The 16,275-nt window shown below is 47.3% G+C and overlaps 2 protein-coding genes and 1 non-coding gene across 4 annotated transcripts; all 3 read right to left on the bottom strand.

Annotated features, from left to right (window-relative positions):
- Window positions 1-180: 180 nt before the first annotated feature.
- On the bottom strand, window positions 181-2,245 carry c4h11orf98 (chromosome 4 C11orf98 homolog). 2 transcript variants are annotated; one of them, XM_029495335.1, is made up of 4 exons: window positions 2,130-2,245; window positions 1,197-1,321; window positions 1,001-1,098; window positions 181-895 (listed from the first exon to the last, which is right to left on the bottom strand). In XM_029495335.1, exons 1-4 carry the CDS (start codon window positions 2,166-2,168, stop codon window positions 750-752), a joined length of 408 nt encoding a protein of 135 aa, XP_029351195.1. In that variant the 5' UTR covers window positions 2,169-2,245; the 3' UTR covers window positions 181-749. The 2 variants fall into 2 exon arrangements, with proteins under 2 accessions (XP_029351195.1, XP_029351196.1); XM_029495336.1 differs by lacking the exon at window positions 2,130-2,245 and adding an exon at window positions 1,748-2,087.
- Window positions 2,246-3,712: 1,467 nt separating this feature from the next.
- Window positions 3,713-7,795, bottom strand: pthlha (parathyroid hormone-like hormone a). Its single transcript, XM_029495431.1, has 4 exons — window positions 7,532-7,795; window positions 7,253-7,359; window positions 4,710-5,192; window positions 3,713-4,347 (listed from the first exon to the last, which is right to left on the bottom strand). Exons 2-3 carry the CDS (start codon window positions 7,357-7,359, stop codon window positions 4,733-4,735), a joined length of 567 nt encoding a protein of 188 aa, XP_029351291.1. The 5' UTR covers window positions 7,532-7,795; the 3' UTR covers window positions 3,713-4,347; window positions 4,710-4,732.
- trnat-ugu (transfer RNA threonine (anticodon UGU)) lies at window positions 5,785-5,857 on the bottom strand. Its single transcript has one exon. It is a non-coding gene; the product is annotated as a tRNA-Thr (tRNA).
- Window positions 7,796-16,275: the final 8,480 nt, after the last annotated feature.

A 16,275-nucleotide genomic window follows, 5' to 3' on the forward strand; every position in this document is an offset into this window, starting at 1 on the left:
GGGTAATTATCACTTTAATGAGCTGAATCTACAGAACTGAAGCCACCTGATCACAAACCGGATTCTGGATTCAGGACTCACATCCATCTGATTTGTGTTTTGTAAAAACCGGCAGAGTCATCAATAATTAAAGATGCTGAACATGAGCGACATTTAAAGACAAAGCTTTTCAGCAGCAGCTCAGTTTAAACCATTCCTTTAATATTTCCTCTGTTCATTGAGGCTCTTTTCAACCAGGAAAGAAAAATTAAATAGAGTCAAACATCCACAAAAATATGAATGACAAGAGACATTTTTCTAATTTATTAAAAAAGATTTTCCTCCCAAAACAACCTTAAACCTTCAGTCTCTCTGATGACCATCGGGGCTCCGCGAATTATATATAGAACTTTGGTTACAGAACCAGATGACAGCTAGGCCTCTGTGACATCACCCATCGGAGCCAATAGGAGCGTCCGATGTAGAGACGTGATTCTAGACGTTATAATCAAAGATGGAGAATGAGAATTGATGGATAAACACAGAAGTAAAGCAGCAGAGCAGCAGGAAAGAAACTTGTTTACAATGTCTTTTCTTTTGGCTCAAACAGGCTTCTGTATATTCCTTTAATTCTCAGACTAGGTTCCCCTAATTGTTTATAAAATGAACATCTTCCGACTGAAACAGGAGCACAGTTTCATACATCTTCACGGGCTTGTTCAGAGAAAATCTCACATTCAGTGACATTCAGGGAGAAAACTGTCTTCTCCTCATTCAGCATCCTCCATTTCTACATCGTCCTGGAGTCTGACCGCCACCGCCCCTGCAGCTGCCGCCAACGCCACTGCGTTCTTCTTCTTCTTCTTCTTGGTTGGAGCTGATGATGGGTCCTGTTTCTTCGCTGGTGCAGCCTCAACTGCAGAGAAGGTTCAGGAACAATTATGAAACATGTCCAATAAAATCAGAATGTTCTGATTCAACTCCCAGGAAATGTTTTACATGACATCCTGTCCCGGCTCACCTTCCATAGCTGCCTTCTCCTGCTGCAGGTGCTGCAGCTGTTTCAGCAGCTTCCGTCTCTTCTTCCCCGACAGAGTGATGTTCGCTCTGGGACTTGACCTGAACATCGAACAAACACAGAGACTCAGACACCTGTCCGACCTGATGGTTTTTCTGATCACACGGACTGGTAATTGAACTGCTGGTGTTTCACTCACTTCCTCTTCTTCAGGTGATGGATGGTGATGAGACCTTCATCCACCACAGCGCCAACGATCTGATGCCTCTTCCTCTTCTCCCGACTCAGGACTCTCCGCCGCTTGAAAAGCTTTTTCCCCAGCTCCTGCAGGAAAAGACCAAGAGGATCAGTGAAAACAGAAGACAAAGACCAGGACCAGACCAGGAATCCATGAGTCCAGCAGACTGATCCACTGATCCGGTTTCTCTCCAGTCAAAAATACAAACACCAAGAAAACACACAACTGCTCCAAACAGATTTCCAGAAAGATGTCTTAACATTTAATCTTTTATTGTTAAAAACAGCATGCAGTTCATTTTACATTGGTAGCTTTATTTCTAAAGATAAGAAGAGAGAAAATAAAAACTGAATCCTGAATTGATTTGTGAGATGAACTGGTGAATCATAAACTCTGTATTGATATTAACATTTGCTTTTTATTTCTCATAAATCCAAACGAAGAATTGCTTCTTTTTTTAAGTAAGTATCAGATGAAACGATGAAACAAATTAAAGCAGGAACACTGATCACCTCCATGACGTATCGTGACGTATTTTGACGTATGTGGCGTCAAGACGTTGACGGCTACACGGCAAGCGAAGGGTGCCGCTTAGGGACAAAAACAGCGATAGAAACAAACCCAACAGATATCAATATATTCTATAGTTTATTGACACTGACGGGATGTGTGTTCTCTCTGAGCAGCAGGTGTCGCTCTGATCACATTAAACATTTAATTTACATTTATCTAATTTAGTGTTTTGAGCTGCTTCTTCTTCGTCATGTTGACAACCGAACCTTAGCCGTTAGCCGTTAGCTGCTAACCGTCAGTCAGACAACGGGCAGCCGGCCACCTGTTTCCGGTGTCTGTCTCCGTGTCGACAGCTCAGAAAATGTTTAAAGTTCTCCTTACAGTTTTCGGTCTGTTGATTTTCCCTCCGGGAGGCGCCATGTTGGTCTGCTCACGTGGATACGGACTTCTTCATCTTCTTCTGTGGTGGAAATCACCGAGGCTCCCTATCGCCGCCATCTTCTTCTTCTACGGCTCTTAGAGCCTGATAAACAACACACAGGACTGCTGCCACCTGGTGGAAGACCAACAGAAGACGGGATCTGGGTGGAGGACTGGAGGTGTTCAGAGCAGAGACACTGAGGTCACAGGTCATTCTGATTTATCCTGTTCAGCTAAACTGAAGACTTTATTTCTCTGAATGGTTCTTTGTTCATCATGTTGGAGTCTGAAGGTCTGAGATGATCCGGACTGATCCAAACTGGACTTATCTGTGTGATAAACATGCTGAGTAAAGTTTGTTGTTGGTGTTTAAAGCAGCTCAGGTCTGTTTATCAGTTGATCCTGACTAATCCAGCTGCAGAGAACTGAACATGGTTGAGGGTTCTGGATCTGAGCCGGCGGTCTGAGGTCCCACTGATCCTGGATCAGCGAGGCTAGACTGTGCTGATGTTTCCCACGCTGACGGCTGATGGGTTTCCCTGCTGCTGAGCTCCAGAGGATTCATTTTGTTCTGCGGTCCGGACTGGGCTGATTCTGAGCCTGGGGCGGCAGCTGAGAGGATTGGTCCACCACAGGAGCTCACATTCCGGCCCGACACTAAGGACTCAACGTTTCATCTGGACTGAAGGATCCGATCTGGGTCCAGAAATCCTGAAGAGAATCTTTGACAGCGTTAACGATCACTGAGACATGGACTCACATTGGTTCAGTTCCTGTGAGTATGGGATGAGTTTTCCGTGTCGGTGGAGTTTTGTTCCGGGCCGGACTCTCTGTGATGAGTCATGCTCTTTTATTTGAGCTTTGGAGATGTTTCAGATGTTCCTTTGATATGACGCCAGTTTGGAAGCCCAAGAATTAAAGAGCTAAACTTGTGTTTACCATAAACGGCAACAGGTGCCGTCAGGTTGGTGAAGGATCCAGATCCAGATCAGGTTCTGCGACTAGCCTCCTCTGACGCTCTGACGTCACGGAGAGAAAAATCTGCTGAGTGATGAGTTTGAGCATGTGATGGAAACATGTTTGAGTCCAGCTCTGGATGGTTTGTCAGTGGAAACTTTGGAGCGTCGAGCTGTTCGTGACTCAGCCGGGAGTTCAATCCCGTCCAGGAGCCGTTTCATCATTTTCTGTTTAAAGTCACAGAGGAACTGAGAGAAGCTGCTGAAAATCAAAGTTCATCAGCAAACCCCATAAACATGAACACGTGGAGAGAGAGAGTTCCCTCCTTCCTGCTCTGTTTCCCTCTAAATGGAGCATCATGTTGTATTTCAGACTGAGATCATGAACTCACCAAGAAAACGTTTACTGAGGAGGAGGGACATTTTCCCATTGACTTCAACTAGAGGAGTCACCTCCTGATGGTCAGCAGATGGACTGAAGGTTTATGGCTCCAGGTCTATGGACAGACTCATTGGATTTCAGGTGAAAGATTTTTGATGAAAACTGTGAATTTTTGCATCAAAGACACAAAAACAGGAGAATCTGTCAAATGTTTAATCCGTTCAGTACAGACTGTTTATCAGTGCAAGTGCCAAAAACAACAACATCGAGCCGTGTTTGATTTATGTACATATATGAACTTCGGCATCTGAAGCAGGCGCGAACTGGAGACAGTGAGGGCAGCACGAGGATCCGACACAAAACTGTGAGAAACAGCAGCAAAGAAACAGAATGAAGAGAGCGAGACGTCGAGGACAAGTGAAAAATGACGACTGTCGTTTCTTCATTTCAATCAACCACAAAACAAATCAATGAACAAAATTAATGGTATATATATTTATATTTATATATCTAAAGTGCATTATGGTACAAAAATATAGAGGGTCAGCAGCACCTCGATACATTTACAAAATAAATACACCATTCAGACAAAATAAATTACAGCAAAAACATCTGACATAATTGGAATAAAAAAGAAAAAAGCAAGGATTCACAAAGATTCGAATCTGTTGCCCCACAGAGGTTCAAATAAGTTTTTTTCTGATCATATTCTGCTATCGATTCTGCTATATTTAGAATATTTACAGACAATAAATATTTTCCAATTTCTGTCCAAATAATCACGAGTACAGATGACTGCAATGTGAATATTTAGGAGTCCAGTCCGACCGTCCGCAGGTTTCTGAAACAGACAGGGAGAGACGGTGAGTTTAGAAGGCTGCTGTCCAACAGAGGAAGAGGGGGGTGCAGCGGTTAGACTGTCACCTCACATATTCTAAGTTTATGGGTTCAAACCCATAAAGCCATCTTGTTTTTAAACTAGCAGAAACCAGATCAGGAGGAGAAGGTGGCTCTCATCTGATTGGGTGGCCCAGTCTGTCAGTCACAGTAGCCACACCCCCTAACCCCTCCCCTCTAAATGAGCATCATGTTGTATTTCAGACTGAGGCGTAAACTCATCAAGGAGGAGGAGGGGCATTTTCCCATAGACTTCAACGATGCATGTTAATCCGCCCCTCGCCCCCGGTGCATGCTGGGACTCACCTTCGTCAGAGACTGACAGTGTTTCAGAGCCGGACCCGGCTCCACTCCGCGTGCAGTCCGGACAGGGAGCGCGCCCTCCTCTTCCTCTTGTCCCCCTCCCGCCTCCGGCCGGCCCGGCCTTTCTTCTTCTTCTTGCCGGGGGCCTTGAGGACTCCGTCCTTGAAGGTCTGGGACTTGTTAGTCTCCTGGGGCAGGTTGGTGCCCTCCTCCTCCTCCAGCCTGAAGCTGAGGGGCAGGTTCTTGGTGCCCCCGGGGGGTTTGGAGTGCAGCGTGCTGCCGGTGGTGCTCAGGTTGATGCTGAGGCCGAGCCCCCCCCCGGCCCCGCTGCTGCCTCCGGCCCCCCCCGTGGTCCGGACCGGCAGGTCCCGGATCTCCGCCGTGTGCACCTCGTCCAGGAGCTCCTGCAGCCACATCCGGCGCTTGAAGTCCTGCAGGGTCCGGCCTTTGTCGTGCATCAGCTGCGCGTGCGTGACCGAGCGTTTCCTGCAAACAGACGAAACATCAGGTCACGCGGGCAGTTCCCACGATGCACCGGCAGAGGGCAGCACGAGCCAACAGACAGTGAAGGTGTGCTCGTCTGCTGAGCTCAAATGGATCAGCTGATTGATCAGCTCATTTCCCGCTATCACCATCATCATCGTTGTTCTGTGGATTTTAATCTTTCAGATAAAAACACTGATGATTGAATCTGATCAGACACACTGGTGGTAAAAGATCGATAACCGAAGTGATCGATTCGATCGGTTTTGTCTGTCCTTTGATTCATCAATAAACTCTAAATGACTTTTTCAGACATATTTAGGACAAATGTTGGCTGCTCATGTAAACAGTGAATAAAATCTGGTCTCAGGGAGATTTGAACTCGTAGTCTCTGGTTTACTACGTTAGCACGCTAACCGCTGAGCTGTGGGGCCGGGCTGCTTTGGCTCCTTAAGTTTGTTTTATATTTAAACCTTTTCTCAGCCACAACGTTAAATTCTTAAGTTGACGATGACGTTTCCTGTTTGGTCACTTCCTGCTGTGTCTCTGTGACATCTGTTGATTTAACACACTTATCCGAGGGAAAAGGAAGGAAAGGCCCCAGCGAGATTTGAACTCGCGACCCCTGGTTTACAAGACCAGTGCTCTAACCCCTGAGCTATGGAGCCTGGAGGCCCTGCGCCAGGACCGGCCACACAGCCCCTGGGGGCCCCAATGACTCAGCCAGCCCGGCTGCTGTTGACACTGTTTGTGTTTATGGAGCTCTGAAACTTCCTTTTTAAGGATGAATAAAGTCTGATTCTGAAGAAGAAGTTAACAATAAGAACAACAAAGAAGAAGAGACTAAAAAGTGGAGACAGAGAAGCAGCAGAAGTCCTCCTGTGTCCGATTCCGCGGACTCTCCTGAATGCAGCGAGGCTCCAGCTGAATTCTGGGAACAACAACACATTTGGAGCACTCAGACACTTCAGGTGTCTGAACAAACACACACAGCATTGCACGGCGGGAACACTTTCCCATGATGCTCAGCTCCATCTGGTTTCAAACACAACACAACACAACAGCGATGGCGCTTTAAAACTGAGTTTCTGAACGCAACACAGACACACTCTTCCTGTGAACCAAAGGAAACGCATACACACACACAAAGATATACAAAGTGGACTCTGACAGGACCTGGTCTCTGATCCTGGTCCTGGTTCAGGACCAACAGGACGAGGACAAATGTCAAATAAACATCGGGCAGCAATCGAACACGCAAAGTTCAAAAATCTTTTGAAAACTGGATTTAAAAACACCTTGAGATTCTAAAGCCGAATCAACATAATTCCTCATTTCATCTGTTCATTAATTTACAGATGAATTCTGAAAGTCCTACTTTGAGCTGAGACAAAAAAAAAATCAAGGAAAAAAAGTAACCTGATGGAAACTTGAAAAAAACATTTTCTTTAAGTTGAACAAAGATCTCAAGAGAAAAACAAAATCTAATTTAAAGGCCACAGAGGGGCTGAGGGTCAGAGGTCAGAGGTCGTTGGCTGCCGTGTGATTTTTACCTCACAGTTTTCATCGCTCTGTGTTTCTCTTTCCACTCTCAGATCCACAGTCACTGAGACCAGATCCTGAACACACCGTTTGGATCACATTAAAGGAGTCCTGATCCTCTTCAGTTCAGGACTGCAATTAAAACCTGATCCACAAATGGTCTCAGACCTCAGCAGGTTGGTTTTGGTCCTGGACTGAACATCTGGACATCTTTTTCTACAGCAAAGGCCTCAAGCCTTAGTCCAATAATGATCCCCAACCCAGAAGCCCAGAAACCCCAAAACAAGGACCCCCCAGAGCAGCTAAACCGTCTGGGTCCTGATGGGCTGCTGGAGGTAGACACACAGGTGGGTCAGAGCCGCTAACCAAACAGCCGCCAGCACGTTTCACAAATGACACATTTTCCAGCCCCCCCTCAGCCGCCCTGCAGGGGGGGAGCGTGGAAACACACCCGGGTGTGCTTCATCCCGTCTGCAGCATTCCTGAACTTCAGAGAAGTCGAGAAAAGAATCCAGACTTACATTCTGCTGCTCAGGGCATCGATGGGCCGGCCGTGGTGTGGCACCGGGGAGACCAGCAGGAAGACGGCAAAGGACCACTGCTGCAGGACTCTGCTGGACCAGAACATCTGTGGACAAAAACAGGACAACCTGAGCACTCCGACACCCACAATGCACCTCTTCTGCCTCTACAGACCAGAACCCGTCCGGCACGGTCCACTGTCAAGTCCACATGAAGACACAGAGACTGAGACAGACAGCTGAGATAAAAAAAAGACTTGGGAGTTTAATGGGACTTACTTTCCCACAGTTTCTGTCCAACACGGAAAAAAGAAAAGAATTCACTGAACGTTCGTCCTCAAACTTTCCACCACGAAATGAAACAATCCAGGTGATGACACCTCAGGGAACCAGGAAAAAAAGAGAAGACATCCAGAACCAGGATCAGAACCTGGACCTGGGCTCTGCTTCTGTAGTTCCTCAGGTTAAGCTCCTGCAGCTGCAGGTCCTCAGGTGTCCTGAAGGTGACGGACGGCTGGAGGACGTCTGCTCTGCTGCTGCAGGACGCTCTGACGGGGACGTCTGCTCATGCTGCCGCAGCCTCGGCAGGTCTGAGCCAGGGGGGAGGACTTAAAAACAGGAGGAGGGTCTCCATGATGGATCTGCCCCCTCCCCCCGGAGAGAGGGGGAGAGAGTCTGTGTGAGTGAGTGAGTGAGTGTGTGTGTGTGTGTATGTGTGTATGTGTGAGTGAGTGAGTGTGTGTGTGTGTGGCAGGAAGGTGGCGCTCTCGCTGCACTGTGTGTGTCCAGCAGGCTGTACGGAGGCCTGTAGGAGCCAAAATACTGACACTCGTTATGTCACGCTGAATCTTCCGATTTACTTTTAATGAAAACTCAACAAACAAGAAGTGATGACAACAAACACACAACAAATAAAATGAAAAAACAAAATCTAAGAAAATAAAAGCACTTCTCAGACTGTTGACTGATGCGACATCAACCCTTCAAAATAAGAGACATAAGGCCTTTCAAAATAAAACATGGGCTAACGTTAGCATTGTTGTGTTGGCGGCGCCATTTCAAAATCAGCTGAAGGAAATCTCTGAACATTTAGATGATGATCGGCTGACTTTGATTGGATGATTTTTTGAATATCTGATGTCACATGACGTGAAGCATCAGCTCATCGGTGTTGACAGAGTTTTGCTTACTGTCAGGGGTCAGAGGTCACTGTGAGGTCACAACGGCTGGACTGGATCCTCCACAGAGACTCAGAGCTCAGCTGATTCTGGATGGAAATCAGTTTCCTAGTTCATCATCAAACTGGAAGAGGAACGTTCTCTAGTTCTGTCTGAGAACATCAGTGTCCTCCAGGCTGTTGATGAAGAGCTGATGATGGTCTGGTCTGATCTGCTCTGGTCTGGTCTGGTCTGATCTGGTCTGGTCTGGTCTGTTCTGTTCTGGTCTGTTCTGGTCTGTTCTGGTCTGATCCGGTCTGGTCTGCTCTGTTCTGATCTGGTCTGCTCTGTTCTGGTCTGGTCTGTTCTGATCTGGTCTGTTCTGTTCTGGTCTGTTCTGGTCTGATCCGGTCTGGTCTGCTCTGTTCTGGTCTGGTCTGTTCTGTTCTGGTCTGTTCTGGTCTGTTCTGGTCTGATCCGGTCTGGTCTGCTCTGTTCTGATCTGGTCTGCTCTTTTCTGGTCTGGTCTGTTCTGATCTGGTCTGTTCTGTTCTGGTCTGTTCTGGTCTGATCCGGTCTGGTCTGCTCTGTTCTGATCCGGTCTGGTCTGGTCTGTTCTGGTCTGGTCTGTTCTGATCTGGTCTGTTCTGTTCTGGTCTGTTCTGGTCTGATCCGGTCTGGTCTGCTCTGTTCTGATCCGGTCTGGTCTGATCTGGTCTGTTCTGGTCTGGTCTGTTCTGATCTGGTCTGTTCTGTTCTGTTCTGTTCTGGTCTGTTCTGATCTGGTCTGTTCTGCTCTGGTGTGGTCTGGTCTGATCTGATCTGGTCTGGTCTGTTCTGGTCTGTTCTGGTCTGTTCTGGTCTGCTCTGGTCTGGTCTGATCTGGTCTGATCCGGTCTGGTCTGGTCTCAGGGGGACTCTGGTTGGAAAGCTTCCTTCAGCTTCAGACCACCAAAACTGTTGTTGCCTTTTGGGTCAGCCGTCTCTTATGTAACTCAGACTGAGCTGCATTTATTAGCTCAAAAGCGCAAATCTTGTCAGACCTGAAGAGTCCTTCTGCTGTCTGAGGTCCAGAGTGAGTTCAGATCCCAGACCAGAGTTAGGGTGAGAGTTCTACAGGAACCGGGTCAGTCTGACATGAATTCAGATTTATGTTGTTTTTTGGCAAATGCCAAAGCCACGCCCCCAAACCCCGCCCACCTGGACCAACTCTCACACACTGCAGGATTTGGATTCTTCACCTGAAAAGTGCTCTTTTTTTTAATTGGCTCAGAAAACTGGCAGCCAATCAGAACAGAGCATCTTTGCTCTCTGATGGACTGTGGAGGTCAAAGTTTGGGGAGAGTTTTATTTAGCAAATCAAACTGCAGAAAACACAAAAAGCTTTTGTGTCGTAACAAAACGAGGCGGACGAGCTTCCATTAATCACGTCTGCAGCTTTAAACATGTTTCAGCTCCACATGGGACCGCCCATAAAAACTCCAACTATTACCCATAAATCTCCTGTGAAATGTTGATGCCACATTTCTTGAGCAAACATTTTTTCCCACAAATCATTTCCACACAGATGTGGCGGGGGGGGGGGGGCTGCAGCAGATAAGGCCGACTCAGCGTGGGGGGGCCGGTCCTCACTCAGATCTGGTCTTCATTGAAAGAAGCGACAGCTGGAACACATTTCTGATATTTCAACACGTGTCAGTCAGAGCGAGAGGCGGACTGAAGGTTAACTCAGGAAACTCCGCTCTGACTCACAGTGTTTTATTCTGAAGGACGGACTCGGCTCTGAGCTGGATTTAGACCTCAAAACAACAACAATCAAAAATCAACAGCTGGATTCAGAACCTGGGGGGCTAGGGGGGTCTGAGCCAGGAAAGGTGTTTTAGATTCATAGAAAAATGCAGCTTTTTGACAAAACATGGAACACAACAGCCCCCCCCACCCCCGATATGGGGGACGTTAAGTCAAAGGTCACAGCGTCCAATTGCAATGACCAATCAGTGTCATCAGCATCGGTGACATCACAGGTGAAACAATCAGACTGAACTGATTACTAATGAGACCGCATCCAAGTCCAGTTCAAGTTCTGATCCTTCAGAGTCTGTGACTGTCCATCGGAGACCAGCAGAGAAACAAGGTCCTGTTAGCTGCAGCTACAAGGCTAACAGGCTAACGTTGCTTTAACTTTAAAATTAAAAGGCTGATGGGTAAAGTCTGACTTTAACCTCAGACATTCTGTAGCTAATGATGCTAAAGTCAGAGGACAGTTACGGTTGAAGTCACATGATGAATATTTGATTGAACCTACTACTGGTTTTAATAACAAAAAATAAATAAATAAATCCCTCAAAAATCCTAAATACTTTTCTGTGATTGTAAATGTAAAAGTTGCTCAGAAAAACAAAGAGTTTTATTGCTGTTAAAATGTTGTTTTAATAACGGGTTTGGCCATTGAACCTGGTTTTAGGAGATCAGCCGGGTCTGTTAAAGCTCCAGACCAGGACTTAATGAGCTGCCTGGTCCCTCACGTCTGAACCCTGACCTGGGTCAAAGGGTTTAGGTCTGTGCAGCTTCTGATGGGTTTGCAGACCTGTGTAGACCTTGTCTGTCCTTCCCTGCAGACCTTCGTGTTCTGATGGTGGACGGCGGTCCTACCTTGTCTCCTGTGTCTCTCTGAAATCACCAATCCAGCGGAGAGCAGCAGAAGCAGAAGCAGATCCTGAGTGGCCTGGTGGATCCTCTGAGCTCGGAGAGTGTCTCTCCCTTGCTTGGTTATGAAGGTTGGAAAAGCTTTTAAATAAAGGTTGCACCCTCCTGCTGACATCACAGCCGGGTCATCACAATCATGGCCACCCGGCGCTCTCGGAGGATCCGTGAAGCTGAATATGTAATGAGGTGGATGATGTGTTCTTGCCTCCCTCCCACACCCCCCCACCCCCCTGATGACACATGTGAGGCAGCTTGTTGTCCTCTGTTGTCAGACTTTGAGGTCCTGGTCCAGGATCAGTTTTCTGTCTCTGGGCGTCTCTGAGGTTCAGCTCTGTTTTTTCTGGGCACATCACCGTTTCAGAGCAGCCTGTTTTAGTCTTCTTGTGTTTGTGTCTCACTCTAATTCTACTTTATTAAGTGTTGTCCCCCTGCTGCTCCCCTGCTGCCCCTCTGGTTTAGCTGAGCAGAGGCGGGAAGGGAAAGAAAAGTCCTTCCAAAACATGGTAGTAAAGGTTTTCTCCATCATGCCTCCCCCGGCTTGCGTAGTGCCCCCCCCCGATCTGGTCTGAGGTTCTCTAAGTTTAGCTGATGGTTTGGACTCGGAGCTCTAGGTCAGCGTGTCAGCCAGCTTAATGTACAGCATCCACTTCCTGTTGTGTTTTCTGGACTCTAACAAACCAAAGCTGCCCTGAAGCGCCTTCAAATTAAAAGCAGGCTGAGCAGAAGAGCATGAAGTTCAAACAATCAACGGCAGGAAACGAAGATCTGAGTGAAGAGGTTTAACACAAACTCGTAAAAATTCACATTTCAGTGTTTAAGAACGGTTTAAAATGAACCGCTCCTTGTTTTAAAAGCTTCATTTGAAAGTGGAGGAAAAGTTGATCAAACACGTTCAATTAAAAAACTATTTTCACTTCGTTTGGAGGGAAACAGCTGATGACTGTCGACCTTTGACCCCTGCTGAACTGAACTGAAACTCAACATTTAATAGTCTGTCTGTCTGAGCTGTTTGACACCCAGATAAATGAATTCTGGGAGACGTAGGAGCCCGAAGGATCCAGCTGAGGCATTTGGACACCTTCAGCCGACCAGCTGAACTTTGTCTTTCAGTCTCTTCTCTTTTCATCTTCAAAGGATTTGAATCCAAATGTGAACTCAGCTGGAGTCTGGATCTGATTTCATTTATCATGTTCAACAAATAAACTTCAGAGGAGCTTCGTTGTCTCTGCATTATTGAAACGTTTGTATCTGACTTTCATCTACACAACAAACCGCTTTTACGCTGGTGGAAACATTTTACTGCTCCATCTTTATCTCAGCGTCTTTATGAAGGAAAAAGCCTCCAAATGAGCCTCCACGTTATCTCGTTAGTGTCGCGTCGCTGTTCACTTTCTATTTTTACTCTCTGATATTAACGGCCTCAGACATCAGCTGGATGTTTAATGGGGAGAAATCATTTCATCCCTTGATGACGAATGTTTTCAGAGACAAACAGAAACAGCATCGACCTTCATGAAGGTTCATCAGAGTCACATCGACACGGAGCTTAAATTAGAGCCGTCTATTATTAATTAGAACAGAAGTTAGAGGAAGAGGAGGACTTCCTGTTCACTCTGTTTCTGTCTCTGCTTCCATGGTGGGAAATTTGAGCTGCAGAAGGCTGATCTCCTAAGAAATTCCTGTGGAAGGGCATCATGGGTAAACACAGCGAGTGAAGCAGCTGATTGGTGATGAGCGAAGGGCAGAAAGGGCAGTTTGCCCCGAATTCCCACAAATAAACACAGAAGCTGCTGGTTCAATTCCTGCAGTCAGCAGGAAAACGAACAAACCAGATCCTGGACTTGTTTCACTTTTCAATGAAAACGGAGAAAAGTCCCACAACTTCAGAATCAGAGAGGAAGAACAGTTCAATGACAGCACATCGCCATCATCAGTATCACAGTGACGTTGACTCCATGATGTCAAATCTGTTTGTCTGTCGGCCTTCTTGGTTTTTTTAAACTATATTTGGAGGAGAGGGACTTGATCCTGATTGGTTGGTACACTCTGTCAATCACAGTCTTGGCGAAGTATTGGTGGCGTGGTGGTGAAGTGGCGAGGCTTTGGTCACTAATCCTGGGCTGATCCATCAATAACTGGTGCGAGTCCTGGTTTAGTTTGTTCACATGGATCAGAAACTGAGTCCCAACACATGGAAACACACACTCAGGGTTGTTAGCAGCAGAATTTTATTGAGTTATTTTTAGCTGCGTGTTGTTGGTCTGCTTTGTGCGGCGGAAAGTCGAATTGGAAACTGGAGCCGTTTGCTGTGAAGTGTCGACTCCGCTGCAACAGAATTATGCGTTTGATTGGCTCCTGAGCTGCTTCCTGTTGCCACGCTCCACCTTCAGCGGCCTCGCACTGCCATACATCCTTCTCCCGCCGCCACCCCCCAGCTCCGTCACGGTCCTGAACCGATCTGTGGCGAGCGGTCACCTTCCCCTCCTCCACTGGAAAAATCTGGTTTTGCCGGCATCGGCTGGAATTACAGAGTTTAATCTTTGAGGACACCTTCACATGGAAACTACAAACAGTTCATCACGCTGAACACAGCAGACCAGGACCCAGAGTCTCAGAAGTCCAGTGTACCTGGATTAGTCTCAGCATGAAGGTCAAAGTTCATGTCACACTAAAAACCGTTCAATACGGCCGAAGGGCCCAGGGGTTCGAACGCTGAGCCGCCATGCTGTGAGGCCACAGTGCTAACCACTGATCCACTGTGATGTCCCAGAGACAGCGTGCAGAGCTTCAGTGTCAGTGAAGAGTAAAATGTCATCAGATGTCATCCAAGAACACTTCTTCACTCTGATTGGCCCGGAGCTCATTAACGACATCATCTCCAAACAGGCACGCTGCAGCTCACCGCAAAAATACAAAAAGAATGACTTCCTGTCTGGTGTTGAGAACTAATAATGTTTCAGCAGCGTCACTTTTAGTATTTTATGTTTTCTTGTTTTAAAAAAACGTCTGATGGAACCTGGAATGTGTGTTCCATCAGATGATGACGTTTTGAGGCAGAAGTGAAAATGAAAACTGCTGATGCAGCAGAAAGAAGGTCACGGGGTCGTTGGCTGATTCATCCTCTGGGAACCCCGAACGACTTCAGATGTCCGGCTCTGACTCTCTGAGCTGCTCCAACTTTAGAAATGTCTTTCTAACTTTGGACGTGTTTGATGTCTGAGGCTTCTCACTGGAGGGGGCGGAGCCCTGCGTCAGAGCGCCGCCCACTGAGCGGCGGGCTGAATGTGTTTGGAGCTGTGAGGAGAAGAAACCGCGGCGGTGGTTGGTTCAGTCTGACTGCGGTGACTCAGTCTGCTGTGTTATTACAGCATTAGCCAACCAGCCCCATTGGCCCCGAGGGATTTGCCTCCACTCCTACACTGCTGGCTCAGCCCCCCCACAGCAAATCAGAGCAGAGGGATGGCAGCTGACAGGACCCCCCACCCCCAGATAACACCTGTCTGATATATAAACTGGACCAGCTCAGATCTACTTCCCCTCACTCCTCCAAAGAAAACAAGATGGCCGATGGATGAATAACGACCTTTGGATTAACATCATTCTATTGTCATGCATTGGATTATTGAATATGGATTATTAAATCTGAGGAACTGATTGATGATGTCAAATCTGTAGGAACCAGGATTTGGGGTTGAGATGAAGATTAGACTGAATTTTAGCCACCGTTCAGCTGCTCTCAGTCGGCGGTCTTTGAGCTCTTCATGTGTCGGTGAATCTTTGAATCTTTGGCTTTGTGTCCTTTAATGAGGCTTCAGTTGCGTCTGTTGGAGGTTCATGTTCAGTTCAGGTCATTTTAAAATCCAACAGAAACACATTTGTATAATTTACGAGCAGATTTTCGGGGGCGGCGCTGTGGACTCATGATCACTCCACTGTCAGCGCAGTGGCGTTGATTATTTATTGACCTTTAGCATTTTATGATCTCTGCGTTTGTGATCCAGCTTGAGCCGTTTTCATTTTCTAATGCAGAAATAATTAAAAACATTAAAAAAAGAACTTTTCTGGGCGACTGTTGACGAGAATAAATCTGCCTGACGCCCACCGGTCTGTTGGCATGACGGCGTGTGAACATCAGTCTGTGGAAACTACAACTGAACAAAGATGTGAACAACATTATGACACAGTTTGAATCAAACTCCAGAACAACAGAGTCAGATCTGCACCCTCCTGTGGGGTGGGGGGCATTCAACACATGTGTCTGATCCTCATAAAGAATCAATTCAGTCTAATCCAGTTAAAGTTTCTCTGACCTCATTAAATTTAACAGCAATCACAAAATATTTCATATTTTCATATCTGGAAGGATCTAATAGAGCTGAATGTTTATCAGGAACATGAAGGTCATGTGAGTGAGTTAACGTTCCCCTGCTCGTGGAGCTGACCTGAAACTCCAGCTGCTGTAGCTGTTGGTTTGGCTCCTCACAGTAGCTGGTGCTCGCCCCCCCAGGGGGGTGGAGGGGGGTCCCGGTCTGTTCCCTGAGGCTGGAGGCCCACACAGGCCAGACTCTCTGTTTCTGCTCCCCAAACCTCAGGCTTCGCCACAAATGGTCGCGGCGGCTGCCAACACACACAGAGCAGAGCAGCCTCAGTCTGACTCTGTGTTTGGCCTCCGCTCGCTGTAAACACCGCCGGCTGTAACACTGGCGGGGGCGGCACGCCATTTGACAAAGGCGGGATTCCACATGTCGCTAAATAAATCTGTTTTTGAGGCTGCTGTGATGTCATCGGGCTGTCTGTGGGTTCAGATGCTCCGATTGGTTGCCACTGGCGTGGGTGGGCCGACGGAGGCCGGTGTCTTGTCACAGCGGGATGAGGCCCAGGGCATCATGGTAGCTGTGCTGAACATCAACAGTCCTCCAGCCTCTTCTTCTACAGCTGCGTTTGGACGCGTTTCTGCTGCTGATTCTCATTCAGATGAATTATTGTCAGTCTGGAACCCGTTAGCGTGGCCCGTCCCCCCAAATGTCCCGATGTGCCGACAGTCATGGCAATCACAGCGATCGCAGCATGCGGCGCTCTCACGGGTGAACATCCACATGTGACAGGCGAGCTATTAAAAGCAGCAGTGGGCGTTGTGTTGTGGATAATGTCTGTGGTGTC

This window comes from Echeneis naucrates, chromosome 23 (genome assembly GCF_900963305.1).
Source record: "Echeneis naucrates chromosome 23, fEcheNa1.1, whole genome shotgun sequence".
In the NCBI taxonomy this organism is placed as follows: Eukaryota; Metazoa; Chordata; class Actinopteri; order Carangiformes; family Echeneidae; genus Echeneis; species Echeneis naucrates.